At 34.3% G+C, this 22,669-nt stretch overlaps 1 protein-coding gene across 1 annotated transcript in view; it reads right to left on the bottom strand.

Moving 5' to 3' along the window:
* The window catches only part of DRC8 (dynein regulatory complex subunit 8), a 112,509-nt gene that overhangs the window by 29,213 nt on the left and 60,627 nt on the right, over positions 1 to 22,669 (bottom strand). The window contains exon 3 of the mRNA XM_074262564.1: positions 12,794 to 12,866. Coding sequence (XP_074118665.1) covers positions 12,794 to 12,866 — 73 coding nt within the window. The remainder of the gene's footprint in view (positions 1 to 12,793; positions 12,867 to 22,669) is intronic.

The following is a 22,669-nucleotide window of genomic DNA, read 5'->3' as shown; positions in this document are numbered from 1 at the left end:
CAATTCTTGGGATTATAATCCAAGCATATTCCCTGCTATCAGGAATCAGAATAACTTTGCAAAGGGATTTTTTCCAATAACCCTAAAATGTAATATCGCCTTCCTTCTTATTGAAATCTAACCTCATCCCTTTCATCAACCTTGTCTCTAATTAATCTCTTATTTGGCACCTCTGTTACAATCTGCTTGTTATATCCCAGAGTTTATCACATTTTTTCTTATGCCCACCTATATCTTTCTGACTTCTCACTGAAAGTTCAGGTAAGAACCCTAATTTCCTTTAAAAATTTTTATTGATTTTTTTTCCTTTAATATTATAATCCTTTTTAAATGTAACCCATCTTTGGAAAGAGCCATTCACATCCAGAGAGAGGGCTATGGAGACTAAGTGTGGATCATAGTATGGTATTTTCACCTTTGTTGTTATTTGCTTGCTTGTTTTTTTTTTTTCTTTCTCATTTTTTTCCTTTTGATCTGATATTTCTTGCACAGCATGATAAATGTGGAAATCTATGTAAAAGAACTGCATATGTTTAACCTACATTGAATTGTTTGCTGTCTGGGGGAGGTGAGGTGAGAAGGGAGGGAGAAAATTTGGAAATACAAGGTTTTGCATGGGTGAATGTTGAAAACTATTTTTGCTGGTTGGGTAAATTATGGTATATGAAGGTTATGAAATACTATTGCTCTGTAAGAAATGACCAGCAGGATGAATTCAGAAAGGTTTGGAGAGACTTACATGAACTGATGCTGAGTGAAATGAGCAGAACCAGAAGATCACTATACACTTCAACAACAATGCTGTGTGAAGATGTATTCTGATGGAAGTGGATATCTTCAACATAAAGAAGATCCAACTCACTTCCAGTTGATCAATGATGGACAGAAATAACTACACCCAGAGAAGGAACACTGGGAATTGAATGTAAACTGTTAGCACTACTGTCTATCTACCCAGGTTACTTATACCTTCGGAATCTAATAATTAATGTGCAACAAGAAAATTGGATTTACACACATATATTGTATCTAGGTTATACTGTAACGCATGTAAAATGTATGGGATTGCCTGTCATCAAGGGGAGGGAGTAGAGGGAGGGGAGGGATAATTTGGAAAAATGAATACAAGGGATAATGCTATAAAAAAAATTATTCACGCATATATACTGTCAAAAAATTTTTATAATTATAAAATTAACAAAAAAACTATTTTTGCTTGTATTTTGAAAAAATGAAAAGCTATTATAATTTTTAAAGAGGGAAAATGTGATTGCATTTGAGCTTCATAATAACTCGAGGAGATAGGTGCTATTACTATCTCCATTTTATAGTTGAGGGAATTGGAGCAAACAGAAATTAAGTAATTTATCTAGCATAGCTAGCTATTAAGTGTCTGAAGCCAAATTTGAATTCAGGTCTTCTTGATTCCAACCATGCTTTTTGATATGTTGTGTTACTAACTTGCCCAGATGCTATGCTTCTTGACACAGGTTTAGAATATTAGCTTCTGGGTCCAGAAACACCTATATTACATCTAGATGAACACTATGCCTAAGTAGCAAATTCCCCCTAAAACCAACAATCCTGAAAACTCTTTTCATTATTTTCTATAAATCCCAAGCTTAGGAACAGCATTAATAGTTGCAGATCTTTCCTTGACATATTGTTTTTCCCTTCTACCCAAACCCATGCTGCTTTCCAGGAGTTAGTTAATGGGATACAATTGTATATGAGACTATTCTGATGTTTTTATGGGGAATAAATGTTTGTCATTTTTTTAAATTGTCATTTAATACCATATTTTTCTCAAAGTTTTTTTTATTTTACATAATACTTTTATTTAATGTATGTTTTTATTTTCCAAGCCTACTTTTTCCCAAAAAAGTTACAAATCACTATTATCCTCCAAAATGAAAAAAAAAAATCAAACTCTATTAATGACTTTTTTAATATTAAGATTTAAACTGAAATTTTAAAACAATTTATCAATGTATATATCTACATATGGAATATGTATTATATACAGTACTTTGTCAACATTAGAAACCATATAGACCAAAAAAATGTAGCCCATTTTCCTCCCTTAATTAGTGAGGTTTCTCTTGTTAGAAGAAAGAAAAGAAAGAAGGCAACACACTTACTGCATTCTGACATCGTATGCAACATAATACACTCATGGCCCTCTAGTTTTTGAAAGAAATTTACTTAATTTCTTCTCTAGGTCACAGATGAACATTAAAATTACATTTAATACATTTTCATTTTATTTTTTTCATTTGCACTGAGATTATTGTTTTTCTGATTCTGCATTTTTCTATATCAGTTCAGACAATCTCCCCATTTCTCTGAATTCTGATATCTTTCATTTCATGCTACCATAACATTCCATTTCATTTCTAAACCACAATGTGTTTAGACCTTCCCCAAATGATGGATATTCAATTCTACCTCTCTGAAGCTACAAGAAGTGTTGCCATGAATATATTGATATATGTGGGATCTTTCTTTCTGTCCTTAATTGCTTCCTTTTTAGCCCCCATTCAAAACTTACCTATTAGGGGGAGCTTTGACTGATTAACAAGTCTAAATTGCACTCCAGATTATGGCCCCACACTACCTTCCCAATCCTAACAGTCTCTAACATCATTTTAGTTTACAGGATATCCACTTTGCTAGAAGAATTTGCCACGCTCATATTTTTATTCATGTTCCCTTCATTTTCAATGCCTGTTTTTGCCCTTGACACCATTTAAATCGTATCCAACCTAAAGATCCAGTACAAATTCCAGCTCTTCCAGGAATTCTTCCCTTACTTTATGGAAGGGGTTAAGTGACTTGCCCAGGATTTCACAGTTCATAAATGTCTGTGGCTAGATTTAAATTTGGATTCCATACTCCAGGCTTCTAAGCACTGTAAAACCTACCTGCCTCATGTGCTTTATTATCACTACCTCCTTCTGTCATTCCTTTATACTGTCCCTCAGTATTCACCTAATTGTACAATTTCTTTTTAACAAATTAACATATTATCTTGTAACAATCCTCAAATTATTTATTAAATTATTTGTCTTCATAATTAGATTAAGAACTTCTCTTGGGATTATAAGCAATGTAGCCTAGAAGGCCCAAGCAAATGTACCATTAAAAGCTATAGTACTCAGCTTTCTTTGCTGTAACAAAGAATTGGAAAGTGAGGGGATACCCAGCAATTGAAGAATGGTTGAACAAGTTGTAGTATATGATTGTGATGGGATGTATTGTGATGAGACCCAACTTCTTAAACTGTGGTTCCCAATCCCATATGGGATCTCTTAATTAAATGGGGAGAAGTCACAAAATTCTGATTTATTATCAGCAAATGTTTGATTTGTATACCTATTTTGTGTACCGGTATATCTGGGGTCATATAAAAATTTCTTGAGCAAAAAGAGCTCATCAGTGGGAAAAGTTTAAGAAGCCCTGATATAAGAAATAATGAGCAAGATGCTTTCAGAAAAACCTGAAAATATTTCAATGAGCTGATGAAAAATGAAGTAAGCAGAACAAGGAGAACATGTACACAGCAAGCAATATTGAATGATAATCAAATTGAAAATGACTTAGCTATTCTTAGAAATATAATGGCTTAAGATAGTTCTGAAGTAATTATGATTAAAAAATGCTGTCCACCGCCAGAGAACTATTAATGGCAACTGAATGCAGATTGAAGCATACTCTTTAAAACTTTATTTTTCTTAGTTTTTTTTTTTAATACAGCATGATTAATATGGAAATGTTTAGCATGACTGTACATGTATAAGTAAAATCAAACTGCTTACCTTCTCAATGAGGGAGGATAGAAGGAAGATAGGAAGAGAATTTAAAAGTCAAATTTTAGAAAAATAACAAATGTGAAGAATTGTTTTTACATGTAATTAGAAAAAAAAGCATGGCTTTCTCACCTATCATCCTTGAAGAAACTTGAGATAGCCAGATCCTAAGAGAACAATTACAGAACAAGAATTCATCTCTTTAAAAAAAAAAAATTACTTTGTAGAAAATTATTTTCCCCCTTCCCAAAGATGTATATTTCATGAGATCTCATTTTATTAACTAAAATGCTCCTATAGTTTTTAGTTAAGAAAAAATTGGATCCTTTAAACAATGAAAATATATATATATAGAGAGAGAGTTTAATTATAATCTGGTGTTCTTTGTTGCTTTTACATCTAAGATTTTAAAATTATTTGACATGGTTCATAAGTGCCAGGGAACAATTCTCAGAAGTTTCTATTGCATGGCTATTGCATTTGCCAATCATGATATTTCTACCACACCATTAATTAATAACAGTGCCCATGAGGTAGAGAAACTCAAGGAGGTACTTCATGTAGATATAAGATAAAATAGTTCCTTTCCTTATTTGAATTGCTGGGCTGACTTCAGTACCTAAGGTTTAAAATATATAGATATTTCAAATTGCTAGGTTCATTAAATGTTAAAACATTTAATACCTAGATTTTCTTAGAACTGTTTTGCTAAGTCTGCCCAGAGGCTGGGTGTTTAATAATTGAGAAGTCTGAATTTCTAGTTTATGAAGGTTAAAAAGGGATAATATTCAGAGTCAGACATATTTTAAGCATCACACTCTCAGAGCACTTAACATGTTTCTGAGACCCGACCTTCAGCACTTGCTGCTATTCTGGTCCTAGGTCTCTTAAAAAGTCTCTTAAAAAGTAGGAGTTGGTCATCATGCCAAATGATGTGGAGTATGTGAGTCAAGAAAGTGTAAAAAATTATGATGAAAACCAGAGCCTAACTCAGGCATATAATGTGGCGCAGTCTGGATCAAAAACAGAAAAAGAAATGGAAAAAAAAAAAAAAGAGGAAGAAAGAATGCTTTAATCATAACACTCTTAAAGGTAGATATTAGCCAGTTTATTTTTTAATTGAAAAAAAAAAAAAAACCAGGAAAAAAAAATTGTAAATAGATCCAGGACCAAGGACAGATAGATTCCTGAGGTTTCCCATAAGAGATCTCAAAGTTGACACCAACTTAATCATGACTGTATCTTTGGTCAACCATCCCTAAATCCATCTTAACTATGCTAATACCAGATCTTTCCATTTTGTCCAAAAATATGGTATTTATTTTACAAACTAGTATGAAGTTAAAATCTTGTGGACAGGGCACTGTGTTAAATCCTGGGCATATAAAAACAAACACAAAATTATCCCAGCCCTCAACAATCTTACCTTCCCCTGAGGAGATACAATATATATACACAGAGAAGTAAATAAAAAGTCATTTCAGAAAGAACATTATCGACTAGCATAATTAATCAATCAATATTAAGTACCTATTATGTGCCAGGCATTGTGCCAAATGCTAGGAATATAAAAAGAGGCAAAAGACAGCCGGAGCAGCTAAGGAAAAAGCTTTGTGTAAGAAGTGTAAGAAAGACAGGAACTTTAAAAGGTAGAGATGGAGAATGTTTGTGTGAAGGATGGAATTTGGCTATGACATGTTGAGTCTGGAGCAGCAAACAAGCCAGTTTGGCTAAAATGCAGTAGGGAGTAACTTAAGTATAAGACAAAAAAGTAGTTAAGAAACAGATTGTAAAGGGTTCTAAATACCACATCTGGGGATTTTGCTTTTTAAGAGGTGATTAGGAAGGAACAACTAGGTGGTGCAGAGAATAGAGCATCAGTCCTGGAGGCAGGAGGATCTGAGTTCCAATTCTACCTCAAACATTTATACTGTGATCCTGGACAACAGTATTTAATCTTGATTGCTTCCCTCCCTTTTAAATACATAAATAAATAAATGATTTTTAAAAGAGGCAATAAAGAGTCACTAGAGATTTTTTGAGTGTGGAAGTAATAGGGTGAGATCTTTGTTTGGGGTATATTAATTTGGAAATTGTGGAAGAAGGATTTGAAAGGGGAGAGATAAAACATTCATAAGGATAGATAAAAGCATTTGTTAAGTACTTACTACATACCAGTCCCTGTGCTAAGCACTAGGAATAGAAACATAAACAAAAATTAACAAAGGGGAAAAAAACGTCCCTATCCTCAAAGAACTGAAATGTTAATTTGGGAAGACAACACATAAAAGAAATTGGAAAAAGGGAGAGCTAGATGGAGGAAGGAAGGATAATGGGATAATACTGCAGGTGAGTAGATAGAAAGGTCCATCAAGTGAGAAGTCAGTTCTCCAAGAAGTCTCCAAGTTCCCTTCTAGAAGTCAAGTGAGAATCACCTGGGCATATGGGCATAAAAAAACTGACCAGGAACTCACTGATCAGAAAAGATGATCACAGGATAAAGACATCTCCAACTTGAGAAGACTTCCAGAAAGAGCAGAAACGGGAAGGAGGGAAATGAGCCAGGCAGTACAGTGGTTAGTGCCCCAGGCCTGGAGTCAAGAAGAAATGAGTTCAAATCTAACCTCTGACCCATAATAACTGTGTGATTCTGGACAAGTCATTTAATTTCTGTCTGCTTCAGTTTACCTATCTGTAAAATGGGGATAATAACAGCAACTACTTCTTAGGATGGTTATAAAGGTAAAATGAGATAATCGTACTGGCACTTAGTAAGCACTATATAAATGTTAGCTATTAATAGATTAGTTAGAGATCTAGGAACTGGAGTAAGGAAGAAGAAGCTTATGATGGAGAGCCTCTATTTAATCATTAACATGGGATGCTGAGAGGAGGAAAGAAGGAATGGTGTAAGAGATTTAGGCTAAAACAGAAAGTTTGGCTAGCTGCTATAGAGAGTATGGTGGTGTCAATCAGTAAATAATAATAAAAATGTCACAGTTCCATCCCTCTGATAATAATATAAATTATAGCACACCCAAAAGACACGGCCTATTTTTTCAAGCAATGTTCAGTAGTGTATGAACAGAAGCAAAGAGGGTAGATGGTAAATGGTTTGCAGCTTTATGAATGGAGTCCTATGTTGCATGGTTGAGCACAATAATGTTGAGGTCACAGATGTGGTAGGATCAATGTCTCAAGTTCTTACTCATGTAGATTAGGCTAGTTTTTCCTTAACAGTATTACAACTGACCTTGAGATTTAGTTAACTCAGGGAACTAAGGCTCAGGACACCGTTATGGCTTCCTGGCCACTGAAGTACAATATAGGGAAGACAGGAGGGACTTCAGCTTTTTTTCTGAGGCAATTGGGGTTAAATGACTTGTCCAAGGTCACACAGCTAGGAAGTATTAAGTGTTTGAGATCACATTTTAACTCAGGTCCTCCAGACTTCAGGGCTAGTTCTCTATCCACCTAACTGCCTTTTCTTTGTATTTCTTGATGACAGATTTTGTTGGGAACATATAGGAATGCTGATATTTATGTATCTTATATCTTGCAACTTTTCTAAAATTGTTAATTGTTTATGTTAGTTTTTAAGTTGATTTTCTAGGATTCTCTAAGTATACCATCAAATCATCTGCAAAGAGTGATAATTTGGTTTCTTCATTACTAATTCTTATTCCTTTAATTTATTTTTCTTCTTTTTTTTTTTTTTTTTTTTTTTGAGGCTGGGGTTAAGTGACTTGCCCAGGGTCACACAGCTAGGCAGTGTTAAGTGTCTGAGACCAGATTTGAACTCCCGTCCTCCTGAATTCAAGGCTGGTGCTCTATCCACTGCGCCACCTACTTGCCCCCTAATTTATTTTTCTTCTATTATTGTCAAAGTTAATATTTCTAACACAGTATTACTGAATAGTAATGATGACAATGGGCAATCTTGTTTAACCCCTGATCTTATTGAGAATGCTTAGTTTATCTCCATTGCATATATTCGCTGATGGTTTTAAATAGACATTACTGATTGTTTTAAGGAAGACTCCATTTATTCCTATGCTCTCTAGTATTTTGAACAGGAATGGGTGTTGGATTTTGTCAAATGATTTTTCTGCATCTATTGAGATAATCATATGGTTTCTGTTAGTTTGGTTATTGATATAGTCAATTATAGATATCAACAGTTTTAGAAAAGACTTGTAAACTGTATGACAGCCCTATGAATGACTGTTCCAAATTGCAAATGCGGGTACTTTTTAATTATACTTCTTTGCTCATTTATGTGCTAAGCACTATTGTGTCAAATAAAAGGGACAAAGAAAAAGACAAAATCAGACCCTGCTCTCAAAGAATTCACATTGTAATATGGAAGTTCTGTTGTGTCCCTCTTCATGACCCCATCTGGGTTTTTCTCAGCAAAGATACTGGAATGGTTTACTATTTTCTTCTCCAGCTCATTGAGGAAACTGAGTTAAGTGACTTGCTTAAGATTATACAGCTAGAAGTGTCTAAGGCTGTATTTGAATTCATGACGATGAGTCTTCCTGACTCTAGGCCCTGTACTCTATCCACTGTCTTGGTCACAGGCTGATGAATTTGTCATTTGGCTCTCAACCAAGGTTACATCCTTAGCTCCTTACTCTCTCCCTTCCCACCCTTCCATTATTATTAAGCAGTTGTGAAATCCTGTCATTTCTACCTTCAAAACAATGTTTGCATATGTCTTCTACACTCCTTTGACATTGCTACTGCCTTGGTGCAGACTGTTGCAATAGCCTACTGGTTAATCTCTCTGCATCAAATCTTTCGCTATTCCATTTTCCATTTTGCTGTCAAAGTGATAAAATTCAGACCTAACCACATCACCACCCCCTATTCATAAACTCCAATGGCTCTCCATTACCTCCCAAGTCAAACAAAATAAAGTGGAAATTTTATCACTTTAATTCTTTTTTTAATGTTTTGTAAATGTTTATTCGATTTACAGTAAAAAAAACCTATGAAGTTTCATGTTTTAACGTACAGTGAAATACATTGCGATATAAAATACAATTTACAGAATTTCTATCAAGTAAACCTAAACAAACACACTTGATTATCCAAAATACAAATAAATAAATACAAAGAAAGGGCAGCTAGGTGGTGAAGTGGGTAGAGCACCAGCCCTGAAGTCTGGAGGACCTGAGTTCAAATTTGATCTCAAACACTTAACACCTCCTAGCTGTGTGACCTTGGACAAGTCATTTAACTCCAATTGTCTCAGAAAAAAAAAAAAGAAAAGAAAAGAAAGAAGTACAAAGAGAAATTCCATTTAAAATAACTGTAGATAATATAAAATAATTGGGAGTCTACCTGGCAAGACAAAGTCAGAAACTATATGAATACAATTGCAAAACACTTTCCATACAAATAAAGTCAGATTTAAATAATTGGAAGAATACCAAGTCCTTATGGGTTGGCTGAGCTAATATAATAAAAATGACAATTCTACCTATACTAATACTACCATACTAATCAAACTGACAAGAAATTACTTTACAAAGCTAGAAAAAATAAGACTAAATTTATATGGAAGAACAAAAGGTCAAAAATTTCAAGGGAACTAATGGGAAAAAATGCAAATAAAGGTGGCCTGGCTGTAACAGATCTAAAACTATATTATAAAGCATCAATTATCAAAATTATTTGATATCAGATAAGAAATAGAGTATGTGATCAGTGGAATAAGTTAGGTTCATATGACATAATAGTCAATGACTTGTATTGGACTACCTGCCATCAAGGGGATGGGGTGGAAGGAAGGAGGGGAAAAGTTGGAACAAAAGGTTTTGCAAGGGTCAATGTTGAAAAATTACCTATGCATATGTTTTGTAAATAAAAAGCTATAATTAAAAAAAATAATACTAATCAATGACTGTAGTAATCTAGTGTTTGATAAACCCAAAGACCCCAGTTTCTGGCCTAAAAACTCACCATTTGACAAAAATTGCTGGAAAATTGTAAACTAGTATGGCAGAAACTAGGCAGTGACCAACACCTAACACCCTATACTAAAATATGGGCAAAACGGGTTCATGATTTAGACATAAAGAATACTACTATAAGCAAATTAGGAGAACAAGGAATAGTCTCTGTAAAATATGTGGAAAAGGAAGGAATTTATGGACAAAGAAGAAGTAGAGTACAAAATGGATAATTTTGACATTAAGTTAAAAAGGTTTTGTACAAACAAAACCAATGCAGACAAGATTAGAAGGAAAAGCTGGGGAAAAATTTTACATCTATGGGTTCTGATAAAGGCTTTATTTTCTAAAATATAAAGAGAACTGGCACAAATTTATAAAAGTACAGGCCATTCTCTAATTGATAAATGGCAAAGAATATGAACAATTTTAAGATGAAGAAATTAAAACCATTTCTAGTCATATAAAAATGATCTAAATTACAATTGATCAAAGAAATTTAATTAAGACAACTCTGAGGTACCACTATATACCTCTCATATTGACTAAAATGACAGGAAAAGATACTGATAAATGTTGAAAGGGATGAAAACTGGGACACTAATATATTGTTGGTGGACTTGTGAAATGATTCAACCATTCTTGAGAGCAATTTGGACCAAAGATAAACTGAACATACCCTTTGACCCAGCAAGTATCTCTACTGGACTTGAATCCCAAAGAAATCATTAAAAAGGGAAAAGAGCCCGCATGTACAAAAATATTTGTAGCAGTCTTTTTTATAGTGGCAAGAAACTGGAAACTGGGTGGATGCCCATTAGCTGGGGAATGGCTGAATATGAATGTTATATAAAATATTATTATTCTATAAGAAACAACCAGCAGGATGATTTCAAAGAGGCTTAGAGAGACTTATGTGAACTGATCCTAAGTGAAATGTGTAGAACCAAGAGAACATTGTACATAGCAATAACAAGATTATGTGATGATCAACTATGATGGACTTGACTCTTTTCAATGATGAGGTCATTTAGGCCAATTCCAATAGACTTGAGATGGAATGAGCCATTTGCATCCAGAAAAAGGACTATGGGGACTGAATGTGGATCACAACACAGTATTTTTACCTTTTGTTGTTGTTTATTTACTTTTTTTTTTCTTTTTTTTTTTTTCTTTTTGATCTGATTTTCTTATGCAACACGATAATTGTATAAAAGAACTGCACATATATTGGATTACTTGCTGTCTAGAGAAAGGAGTGGGGGGAAGCAGAATAAAAAATTTGGAACACAAGATTTTGCAGGGGTGAATATTGAAAACTATCTTTGCATATATATTTGTAGTATGTTTTTTTAATTAAAGCTTTTTATATTCAAAACATATGAATAGATAATTTTTTTAATATTGACTCTTGCAAAATCTTGTGTTCCAATTTTTCCCTCCCTTCCTCCTCACCCACTCCCCTATTTGACAAATAATTCAATATATGTTAAACATGGTAAAAATATAACTTAAACCAATACATGCATACATATTTATACAATTAACTTGCTCTTTGCATATATTTTGAAAATAAAAAAGCTATTTTTTTAAAAAATAAAAGCAAAAAAAAAAAAAACCTGTTAATATTCTTTGATCATTTGTCAATCAAAGAATGGCTTTTAATCTTATACATTTATGTTAGTTCTCTATATATCTGGGTTATCAAGCCCTTATCAAAGATATGCACAAATTTTCTTCCCATTCAGCAATTTATTTTCTTATTCTAACTGTAATCTAGTCATTTTAAGGCACTGAAATAATATATTTTATCTTACGTCACTGCCTTGGTAGCTTATTTGGTTAAGAATTTTATCCCTAGGTATACCTATAAAAGTTATCCAATATTATATATTCAATTTTTTTATAGTAAGTCTTTGAATATTGAAGTATCCATTTTGAATTTATCATGATACATGGAGTAACATGTTAATCTACACCTAATTTCTGCCAAATTGCTTTCCAGTTTCCCTAGCAACTCTTTGTCAAACAAGTTTTCCCCCACTAATTTACGTTTTCAAATGTGTTGAATATTGGATTAATTGAATTCAATGATTTCTGATTTTTATAAAGTTTATTCCACTGACTTATTTTTCTATTTTTTAATCAGCATATCCAGTAGTTTTAGTGAATACTATTGTGTGTGTATATATAATACATTTAACTTTTTTAAATTATATATGTACAGTATGACTATACAAATATGTGTATTGTATATTCATATTGTACATTTATAATTTTTAAAAGTTAATTATAATACAAAGTTTTTAAAACTTCTATAGAAATTAGTCTGCAACATATAATTTAGTTCTTAATTATATACTGCCACATTATTTGCTTATTATTTCACATGTACTTTACTCTTATCTCCCAAAGTATATTGTAATCTCTTCCAAGATAAGAAGTGCTTTAACATCCAACAGCTCTCAGCACAAGGTCAAAAATACTGATTTGTTGAAAAATTTTTTACTGTTGATCTCTCTAAATTTGGTCTTCCCTTACTAAAAGGAAGAAAGTATGCCATTAAAAAATATTTATTTTACAAGACAACAATAAATTACATTTGTATAATATTTTATAGTTTACAAAATTGTTTTTAATAGTTCTGTAGAAGAGAAAAATAAACTGAGTGAGGGTCAGATAGACAAATTCACTCACACGGGGTCACATAGATTCTAACTGGCTGAGTTGGAACTGGAATCAAGATCTTCTGACCAAAAACCAGGATCATTCCCTGCCTCTCACACATTTTTATAATTATTTTTGGGGGGGACAAGGCAACTGGGGTTACAGTCACACACAGTCACATATATTAAGTAGTAAGTGGTAAGTATCTAAGGTTAGATTTGAACTTTGATCTTCTTGACTCAAGGACTGGTGGTCTATCTAATGCACCATCTAGCTGACCCCCCACATTAAAAAAAAATATGACATTTTTCAAGGACTTAAAAAAATCTGAGACAAAATCCTTTTAGTCTTACTTACCTCTGCTATCAAATCGTGCAGTTCTCCTTCACTTGGACAGCAGCCTAATGACCTGATAATTGTACCAATTTCTCTGAAAATCAAAATGAAATGTTTGTCACACACATACACACAAAACCTTTTAGAGAACAAGTTGTCTGATTTTCCAAATAAACATCTTGACTTATAAGTTATTAGGTCGATTCAAATTTGTATTGATGGGAAAAGTACCTACATTGATTTATTGATCCTTGAAGTTGTAAAGCTAATATGATTATTAACATAGTATATAAATATATATTTATGTATGAATGGGTATTTAAGTTATTTGTGTGTGTGTGTATATATATATATATATATATGTGAATTTTATGTGGAAAATAAACTAGTCATATATAAAATATTATGTCTATTAGTTAAATATATAAATAATATGTAATTTGTAAAACATTAAAATATTTATTATAAATTATGTGCATATACATATAAAAATTAGTTAAATATTTGAGAGTCCTTAAATGGAAACTCTATGAACAACTGTAATGATATAAATGAAAAATAAGAACTCTGATCAATGGAATGATCAAACATGACTTCAGAACAATAAGGAAAACTTCCTTCCCAGAAAGGGAATTGTATTTATATCAGATTGCAGAAAGATGATTGTACTTATATCAGATTGCTTTCTGTATTAGGAGAGGGGAGGGAAGGGAAGGAGGAAGAAAGATTTGGAACTCAAAATCTTACAAAATTGAATGTTGAAAACTATCTTTACATGTAATTGGGGGGAATACTATTAAGTGAAATAAAAGGAGATAGACTAGAGATATAGAATGTGCCATGCCTTTTCATACATGATCAGTATGTGAATTTGTTTTGCTTGGTTTTATTTATGAGTTACAAGGCAGAGCCTCTATGTGGGGGTCGGCGATATTATATAGAAGAGCAGTTGATGGGTAGTGAGAGTGATGCAAAAAAACAGTGTCGTTGAAACATCTTTTTAAAATACATTGAGAGCAGGAAATTCAGAAGGGAAAATGGACAAACAGGGCAGTTTTGTGTTGTGTGTGCATTCATATAGACACATATATACATACACAAAATATAAAATGAAATATATAATAGAAGTTTCTAATCCTCTTTTCCTGTCCTTTGTATTTTGAAATGTTCATATCTATCATATGGCAGAGAGGCAGTTAGGTGGCACAGTAGATAGAGCTCTGGGCCTGGAAAAAAGGAAAACCTGAGTTCAAATACATCCTTTTACTTACTTCAAGTCACTTAATCTCTGACAATTTCCTCAACTGTAAAATGGAGACAATAATAGTGCCTTGTTGTAAGGATCACATAAAATATTTGTAAAGTTCTCAGCACAGTTCCTGGCACATAGAAAGCATAGATAAATGATTATTTTTTCTCTTATCAAGAATACAATTTAAAATAATTTTTTTACTATGAACAGGTCAACCAATATGAAATATCCTTTCCTTCTCTATCTCTGTGCCTGTGTTCAATAACTATAATGCCCAATCTATCTTCACCTGCTCAGCTCTTACCCATGGTGTAAAACTCAGTTCCAATAGCACCAGAAAGTTTTCCTGAACCACCCTCTCCCCAGATGAGAAGGTAATTTCCCCTTAGGAACTCAAGAAGTCGTGACTGTCCACAGATAACCGCTAATGTGAGTCTCCCATTGCCAACATAGCAAAAATGACAATACTACCCAAATTACACTAAAGATTTGGCTCTATTGGGGCAGCTAGGTGGCGCAGTGGATAGAGTACCAGCCTTGAATTCAGGAGGACCCGAGTTCAAATGTGGTCTCAGACACTTAACACTTCCTTCCTAGCTCTGTGACCCTGGACAAGTCACTTAACCCCAGCCTCAGGGGGAAAAAAAAAAAAAAAGATTTGGCTCTATATCAATCAAATATTAAGAAAATAGTTAATAAAAGTAAATAGCAACAAAACATTTTAAATAAATAAAAAGTAAAGAGCATTGGGGTTGTGTTAAATTCAGGATACAAATAGACCAGTGTAGTTAAAACAAAGAATATATGCATAAAAGGGAATGATATATAATAAGGTTGGATACTCTGGCACCACAATCTATTTATTTGTTTAATGTAAGAGCATTTTATTTCTTCCAATTACATGTAAAGACAATTTTTAAACATTTTTTTTTCAGTTTGGGTTCCAAATTTTTTCCCTCCCCCATCAAAGAAGGTATAATTTTATATGGGTTATATATGTGATGCCACATTTTTAAGGATTGTAAATAATTACTCAGCTGAGGATTTTGCATTTTATTCTAATGGTAACAGGGACCCACTGAAGATTCTTGGGTAGAGAATGGCACATTTATATTTTGGAAAGATTATTTTGGCAGACTGTGAAAGATGTACAGGTGTAGGGGAAAAAATGGAAACAGAAGCCATTTAGGAGGCTAATGCAAAAGTCAAGGTAAGAGATAACCAAGGCCCAAGCTAGGGTAATGTCTGTATGAGTGGAGATATAAATGAGTGCAAAAAATATCATACAGATAGAATCACCAAGGCTTTTACAGCTAATTGAACGTGAAAAATGAGAAAGAGGGGAAATGGAAGAGCAAATGACTCCAAGACAAACCTTGGTGAGGGGGAGGAAAATGGTGCCATTAACAGAAATAAAAAAGGATTTTTTTTGGGGGGGAGGGGGGGAAGATAATGCGTTCTGTTTTGGATATGTTGATTTTAGGTGCCCAGTTTGAAATGTTCACTAGGCAGCTGGTGATGCAGGACTGGTGCCCAAGAGAGAGACTATGGTTGGACAGATATGGGAACCATCTGCACAGATATAATAAAACTGGAACTGATGATATCATCAGAAGAAAGAGCAAAGGGATTAAAAGAAGAGAGCCCAGAACAGAACCTTAAGGACAGCATGACAGCAAAAGAGACTTAAGATAGAGTGATCAAACAGATAAAAGAAGAAAGAGGAGAGAGTAATATAAACAAAGGCACTTTCCTGGGTATCCAGAAGGAAGGGCTGAAAAATGTCAAATTCTACAGATTTATCAAGAATGCCTCTGTATAAATATTCCCAAGATATTATTTATAAGATTAAAAATGATACACTGGGGAAGGAAAGGTACCACTGTATATTAAGAAGGTAAGAAAATCCAGGAACCAAAGCAGAGTGAACATGAAGAACATCTGGGAGAAGAGTGATAAAAGAAAAAAATAAAAATAACTTCATCATCACAAACTACTACAGGACAGGAAGAAAAGAGGAAATAAATGAGAAATTTGAGAAATATATCACAAGCCTGGGTCAGAGGCGGAAGACTTTGATTATTCAGACATCTTCTGGCAAGTTCTTGCTCTGCTGAAAGCAGAGCTTCTAATAATTGCCAGGCCATTTCCAATGATTTTGTGATGATGTGCACCATCTACACCCAGAGAGAGGACTGTGGGAACTTAGTGTAGATTACAACATAACATTTTCACTTCTTTGTTGTTATTTGCTTGAATTTTATTTTCTCACTTTTCTTCCTTTTAGATCTGATTTTTCTTGTGTAGCAAGATAACTGTATAAATATGTCTGCCTATATTCGATTTACATATTATTTTTACCATGTTTAACACATATTGGATTAGTTGCCATCCAGAAGGAGGGGAATTGGAACACAAGGTTTTGCAAGGGTTAATGTTGAAAAATTATCCATGTATGTGTTTTGAAAATAAAAAGCTTCAATAAAAAATATATTTTATAAAATATATATATGGCTTTTCTTCATACTTTCATCCTTCAAAAGGTGAAGAAATCAACAAGGGGAAGATTCAAATCTGGATCATATTCTCTCCACCAAGAAGGAATTGGCTGCTGAAGTAGAAATTAATAGACTTTGAGAGGCGGAGGTGAAGTGATCAATCTCTTATAAGACTTGTGATAGAGAAGAAGACATCTGTTTGTGATCTGACATGCACTTCAGATTTAACAAAAGCAGATACCAAAAGGACTCAGATAAAAAATGATTAGGATGCTTCTACAGTAGGCATGGGAAACTTTGAAAAATTAAGTTTTGAAGACAAAAAGTAAAAAAATACCTCTAAAGAGAAATAACAAGAATTATCTCAAAAGAGATGACTATGAATATATAGTCTTACAGGACTTTGACTTTAAAAAATTACATAAAGAAGATGAGAAAAGGTCAGGTAATAAAGGATAAATATAAAAACCTGGCAAGAATATAGATCTAAATTTTAGGATGCACTAAAGTTGCTGACTGAGCTAAAGATAACAAAAAAAAAAAAAAAAAAAAGATCTGTTTGTGGGTTTTTTTTAGCTGTTTTAGAGGGGAAAAAAGTATCAAAGACTGACCAGGATCCCTGCACAGGATGGATGACATTTTTATAAATGACATCAGAGAGAAGGTGGAACTACTCAAGTCTCTTAACCAAGAAGAATGATTCTTGGGATAGGAAAGGACAGAATAAAAAAGGCTCCTAGGGACTCTAGATCAGAGGTATGCTGGTAAATTTTTAATGACTGGCTTTTTTGGGGGGAAATGGGAAAGAGAATTTGCAGCAGGATGGACTTTTAAGCTTAATCTGCATTATCAGTATTTTTTACTTTACTTTCTTAAATCTAGACAATCAAGAAAACAATAAACAAAAAACTGATTTGCAGCGTTTGCTGACTTCCCAAGGAAAAATGCTCATAATGAAAATATTACAGGTAAGAGTTGACTCTAGCATACCCGGGATCCAAACAAATAGGGAAATAATAATAGAGTGCCTAGCTGCCCTTGGAGAATCCAAATCTCCAGATGAACAGGAGAACTTACTCTCTATACTCAAAAGAATTTATGGTTATTTGAATGATCACAGAGAAGAGGATTGTTGAGATATCACTGAAATAAAAAAGGGCCAAACACTTTGCAGATTTTCAGAAAAGAGTGATTAAAAAAGAGCTTCATGCTATTCTATAAAAATTCTAGAAATTTGTTATTCTAGAAGTTCTGTTCTTCTAGAAAGTTATTATTAAAGACATGGTAGTAGGGGGCAGCTAGGTGGCAGCTAGGTGGCGCAGTGGATAGAACACCAGCCTTGAATTCAGGAGGACCCAAATTCAAATCTGATCTCAGACACTTAACACTTCCTAGCTGACTGACCCTGGGGGCAAGTCACTTAACCCCAGCCTCAAAAAAAAAAAAAAAAAAAAAAAAAAGACATGGTAGTTACAGAAAAAAACAGTGATCATAACAGCCAAATGATTTTGTCAAGAATAGTTTTTCCTCCCTTTTTTTTGCTTAAAATTACCTCTCCTGCTAGATTAGGGAAGACTAGGATATAGTTTATGTACATTTTTTCAAGGATTTAAATAATCTCTTACCCTCACATGGGATAAGAAGAGGGAACAGATCTGTGTACTGGAAGACAGTACAATTTGATGGATTCAGAGCTGGCTGGACAGCCTGACAGATCAGCAGAACAAGATTAAAACAAGGAGACCTGGGATGGTCAAAAGCTTGAAGTCCATGCCCTATGAGGTTCAGTTGAAAGAAGTAGGAATATTTAGCCCAGAAAAGAGAAAATTGCAAGGGGTGGAGGTATCATAGCTCTCAATTATTTGAAGGGGTATCATGTGAAAAAGGCTTTAGACCTGCACTGTTTGTCTCAAGAAGGCACAAGAAAGTAGAAACTTCAAATAAAAGAATTTAGATTTGTCAGGAAAAAAAAAAATTTTTTTTTTAAACTTCTTAACAAATTGAACTGTCCCTAAGTACAAACCCTCAGTCAGAGGCTGCTTGCCAAGAATGTTGTAGGGAGAACTTCTAAGGTCTCTGCCAACTCTGACATTGTGTGATTACATGAAACAGAACAAGGCCCATTGTTAGCAATTTAGTGATTGCTGACAAACTTGGGGATAACCAGTTAATGACTGGGTTAAACACTCATGACAAGAAGTTAAGAAGTCTGTGGGATGTTAGGAATTACAGGCAATGAGTGGAATTGACCCTTTGTTGCAGTCTAGCTGTGAAAGGGAGAAGTAACATAGGAAGACTGCTTGAAGGGATGATCCTAGAATCCAGTGAAGCTTTTTTTTTTTTAAGGATTTTCATTGTTTTAGTTGTTTTTCAGTCATGTCTGACTCTATCTGACCCTTTTTGGGGTATTCTTGGTAAAGAAACAACAGTGGTTTGCTATTTCCTTTTCCAGCTTATTTTACAGATGAAAAACTGAGGCAAATAGGGTTACTTGACTTGCTCAGGATCACACATCTAAGATGTCTGAGACTGGATCTGAACTCAGAAAGATGAATTTTCCTGAAAGGCTCAGCAATCTATGCATTGTACCATCTGCCTGCCCTTTTTTTAAAAGTAGGTAAGATCTAGGAATATAAGCAGGAAACAAGAAGCCAGTGAGTAAAGGCTGGAGATTGAGAAAAGAAGCAAGTTTCCCAAAGATAGAGGAGGGAATGGGATCAAGGGAAAAATGGAGCTCTTGGCTGGGACAAGAAGAAGGACCCTATTATCCTCTGAACTGCAACAAAAGAAGAAAGGTTATAGGATGATTCAGAGAACATTGAAAGTATAGGATTGAGAAGAGAAAGCTCATGATAATCTCTTTTCAATCGGCTTGCTTTATAACTGTAATAACAATAAACAGTTATTAAACACCTGTGCTAAGTGCTATATAGAAGACAGACAGGTACAGCTGTTATTTTTTTATGGATCTAGTCCCAAATAGATTATCTGAACTCTCATTTCAAACTTTTGTTTTGGTGGTGATTGTTGAGTCCTATCTGATTCTTCATAACTCCATTTGGGGTTTTCTTGGCAAAGATACTGGGGTGGTTTGCCATATCCTTCTCAGCTCATTTTACAGATGGGAAACTGAGGCAAGAGTGACTTGCCTGGGGTCACAAAACTAGGAAGTGTTTGCTCAGGAAAATGAGTCTTCTTGACATCCCCACACATATTAGTGCCCCATTTAGCTGCTCTACTTCAACTGGTAATTTAGGAAGAAGATTAAAAGACTCTGGGTTTTAAAGCTCTGGCGATAAAGACAACAGGTCATTGACAATTCTCTCTGAAGAATGTCAAGGAAAAAAATGTGTTCAAATTTCATAAAATTGTTAGACCTTCTTAATTATCACTCTAAATGTGATGAATGCTAGAAGAGACTACCAGGCCATAGGATCTCCTTGAAAATCTTTCAAAATAGCAGAGGCAATAATCTGCTTTATATGGTTTGTTATTGTTATTTAAAATAACAATAGCTAGTATTTAAATAGCACCCAGTATGTGCCTGGCACTGTGCTAAGTGTTTTACAAACATTTTCTCAATCCTCATAATAATCCTTAGAGACAGATGCTATTAGCCTCCCCAATTTCCAGATGAGGAAACTGAAACAGAGTGTAAGTGACTTGCGCAGGGTCCCATAGCTGGTAAGAGTCTTGAAGTGAAATTTGAACTCAGGGTTACTCAGACTCCAGATTCAGCACACTACCCATTGCACCACCTAGCTGCCTGGTAGGCTGTGTGCTAGAAGTAGTGAGAGTTGAATCAGATGAGACCCTGGAGGCTGGCCCAACTAAATGATGAAATAATAGAGAAAAGGGCTGGACCTGATTTATTCACAGTAGAATACTCCCAGTTGAGGAACTCCCCCTACCTATGCAGGTACATTCTTATCTGCAAATCCTATGGAATAAAAGGTTATAGGATGTGCTGCCCAAGATCACACTGCCAGTATATGCCACAGACAGCATTTAAACCCAGGACTTCCTAGCCCCAAGACCTGCTCTGTATTTCTCTTCCAATAGTTGCCACTTAGTGGTTCACAAGTCCTTTTGGGCTGTGTTACAACAATGATCCAGGGGATTCATGATTAAAAATTCCTTACTGACAACATAAATAGTAAATAATAGAAGAATATTATAAGTAGCATATTATATTATTCTGGGAATTCACAACTCTTTTGTTTTTGAAAGGAGTCTGCAAACCAGAAAAATGCTGGGAATTATTCCCAGGTGATAATGGCTAAAATCAAAGAAAAGTATATATCCTTTCAAAACCAATAGCAATAATGTAAAAAAAAAAAAAAAAAAAAAAAAAAAAAGAATCTCCCTGACATCATAACCAAATATATTATGTTTATATTAAGAGGATCTTTATTTCTACAATAAGCCATGCTGCTGTAGTATATTATTTTCATCAATCCCATTCAAAATGAAATTATTTAACTACTGCCTTAGTTCTGGGGTTTACACTATAAAAATTAACAACATGGTAGCTTTGCTTCCCAAATTGCCTGAAATATAAGAAATGGAATCCAACAAATTAGAATTAAAAACTAAAAACTGGCCAACATTAGATGTCACCTTTCAGAACCTTCTGCCTCATTATAAAATTTCAATGACAAGTAATATTAATAGACCTCTCTACAAGTAGGAAGGACAACATGAGGGCCATTCCTTCCTTCGTCCTCCAAACAATGGTGGGGAAAAATTCTGTGAGCAGCTCCATTCTGTAGAAACTTGGTAAACACTGTTTCTGTGATTGACTCATGCTCGGGACTGTGCCCAAGCTGTCAAGAATGAGCAGTGACCAACTGTCAAGTTGTGCTGAGCTTCAGTTCTTCTATTTAAATTGCCAGTCTGGCCTCTGACCAAAAAAGGTGAGAGCTCATTTAGGTACGCACCCAGCTTCAGAAGCTAGTTGAGCATATTGATCAATAAAACAGTTATGTAAAGGGTGCTATCAAGGGGTAGGAAGGGAAAGGTAAGAGGGAATGAGGAAGGATGTTTACTAAATTCCCACATATTCTCAGGATTTTTTTTTAAGGACTAAATGAGTTGGATGAGTTCCTATTAAGAAGTCCCTATGCTCTTGAGTTCTAACCCTGAGATAGGGAGGGAAGGGGATTTACAGCAATAATAGAGTTGTCCCATTGATCCTCTTATTCATTCTTCCTTCTGGGATTCAAGGGCAAAGAATAGAGAGCATTCAACAATTCTATGATCTCTACTCCCACTATAATCTTATTGCCAGGAGCCTGGGGAAGTAGCAGAAGGGTGCCAGGTGGGTCCTGAAGAACTCCAGATGGTAACTGAAGGGAGCTGGGAGCCTGGCCAGTCCAGAAGAAATCTTATTGCTCACTGTTTAGCCCCAAGAATAAGACAGTGGGGGGTGGGGGGAGATGGAGGAGAGAAAAGAGACAGGGAAAGAGAACACAGGGCAGAACAGAAGCCAGAAAAATATTACAGAACTTGTTTGAGAGAGTCATACAGAAACCTAGAAAGGAAAAGAGATAAGGAAGAGCAGTAAGTTATGAGAGAAAAATATGAGGAGAACAACAGAAAGGTAAGGGGATAAAATATGGAAGACGTTAAAGCAGAGAGAAAAATAAGAGAAAGAAATTAAATATATGAATCATAAGTGTATTATAAAAGATGAAACAAAAGAAAAAGAGAATTTTTTTTAAAAAATCAAGAAATTCATATGCCACAAACTGGGATTTTTTAATTAAAGGTGAATTAATGTTGAAAATGAGACCAAATCAATTTTTTTTTTTTTTTTTACAGAAAAGAGAAACCTATTAGAGGTCAAATATGTTAAAGGTTGGAAAGAAATTCACTTTTTAAAATTCTAATAAATAGAGTCAGCCTGTTGATACAGTGGATAAGAAAGCTGACCTTGATACCAAGAAGATCTTGCTTCTGTCACATGCTAACTGTTATCCTGGGCAAGGCCCTTGATCTATTTTCTCAGTGATTCCAGAAACCTCCCTGATACCATATATTGCAGAAGAGATTCTGAGATGCCTTAGTAGACAAAGCGCCTTACCTAAGATCCCTACTCTGGGAAATATATATGTGTATACATACATACATGACTGACTATGTACA

The sequence above is a fragment of the Sminthopsis crassicaudata genome, chromosome 4, assembly GCF_048593235.1.
Source record: "Sminthopsis crassicaudata isolate SCR6 chromosome 4, ASM4859323v1, whole genome shotgun sequence".
NCBI classification, from domain to species: Eukaryota; Metazoa; Chordata; class Mammalia; order Dasyuromorphia; family Dasyuridae; genus Sminthopsis; species Sminthopsis crassicaudata.
Note: the sequence above shows the minus strand (reverse complement) of the source record. Positions and strands in the feature narration are given on the sequence as shown.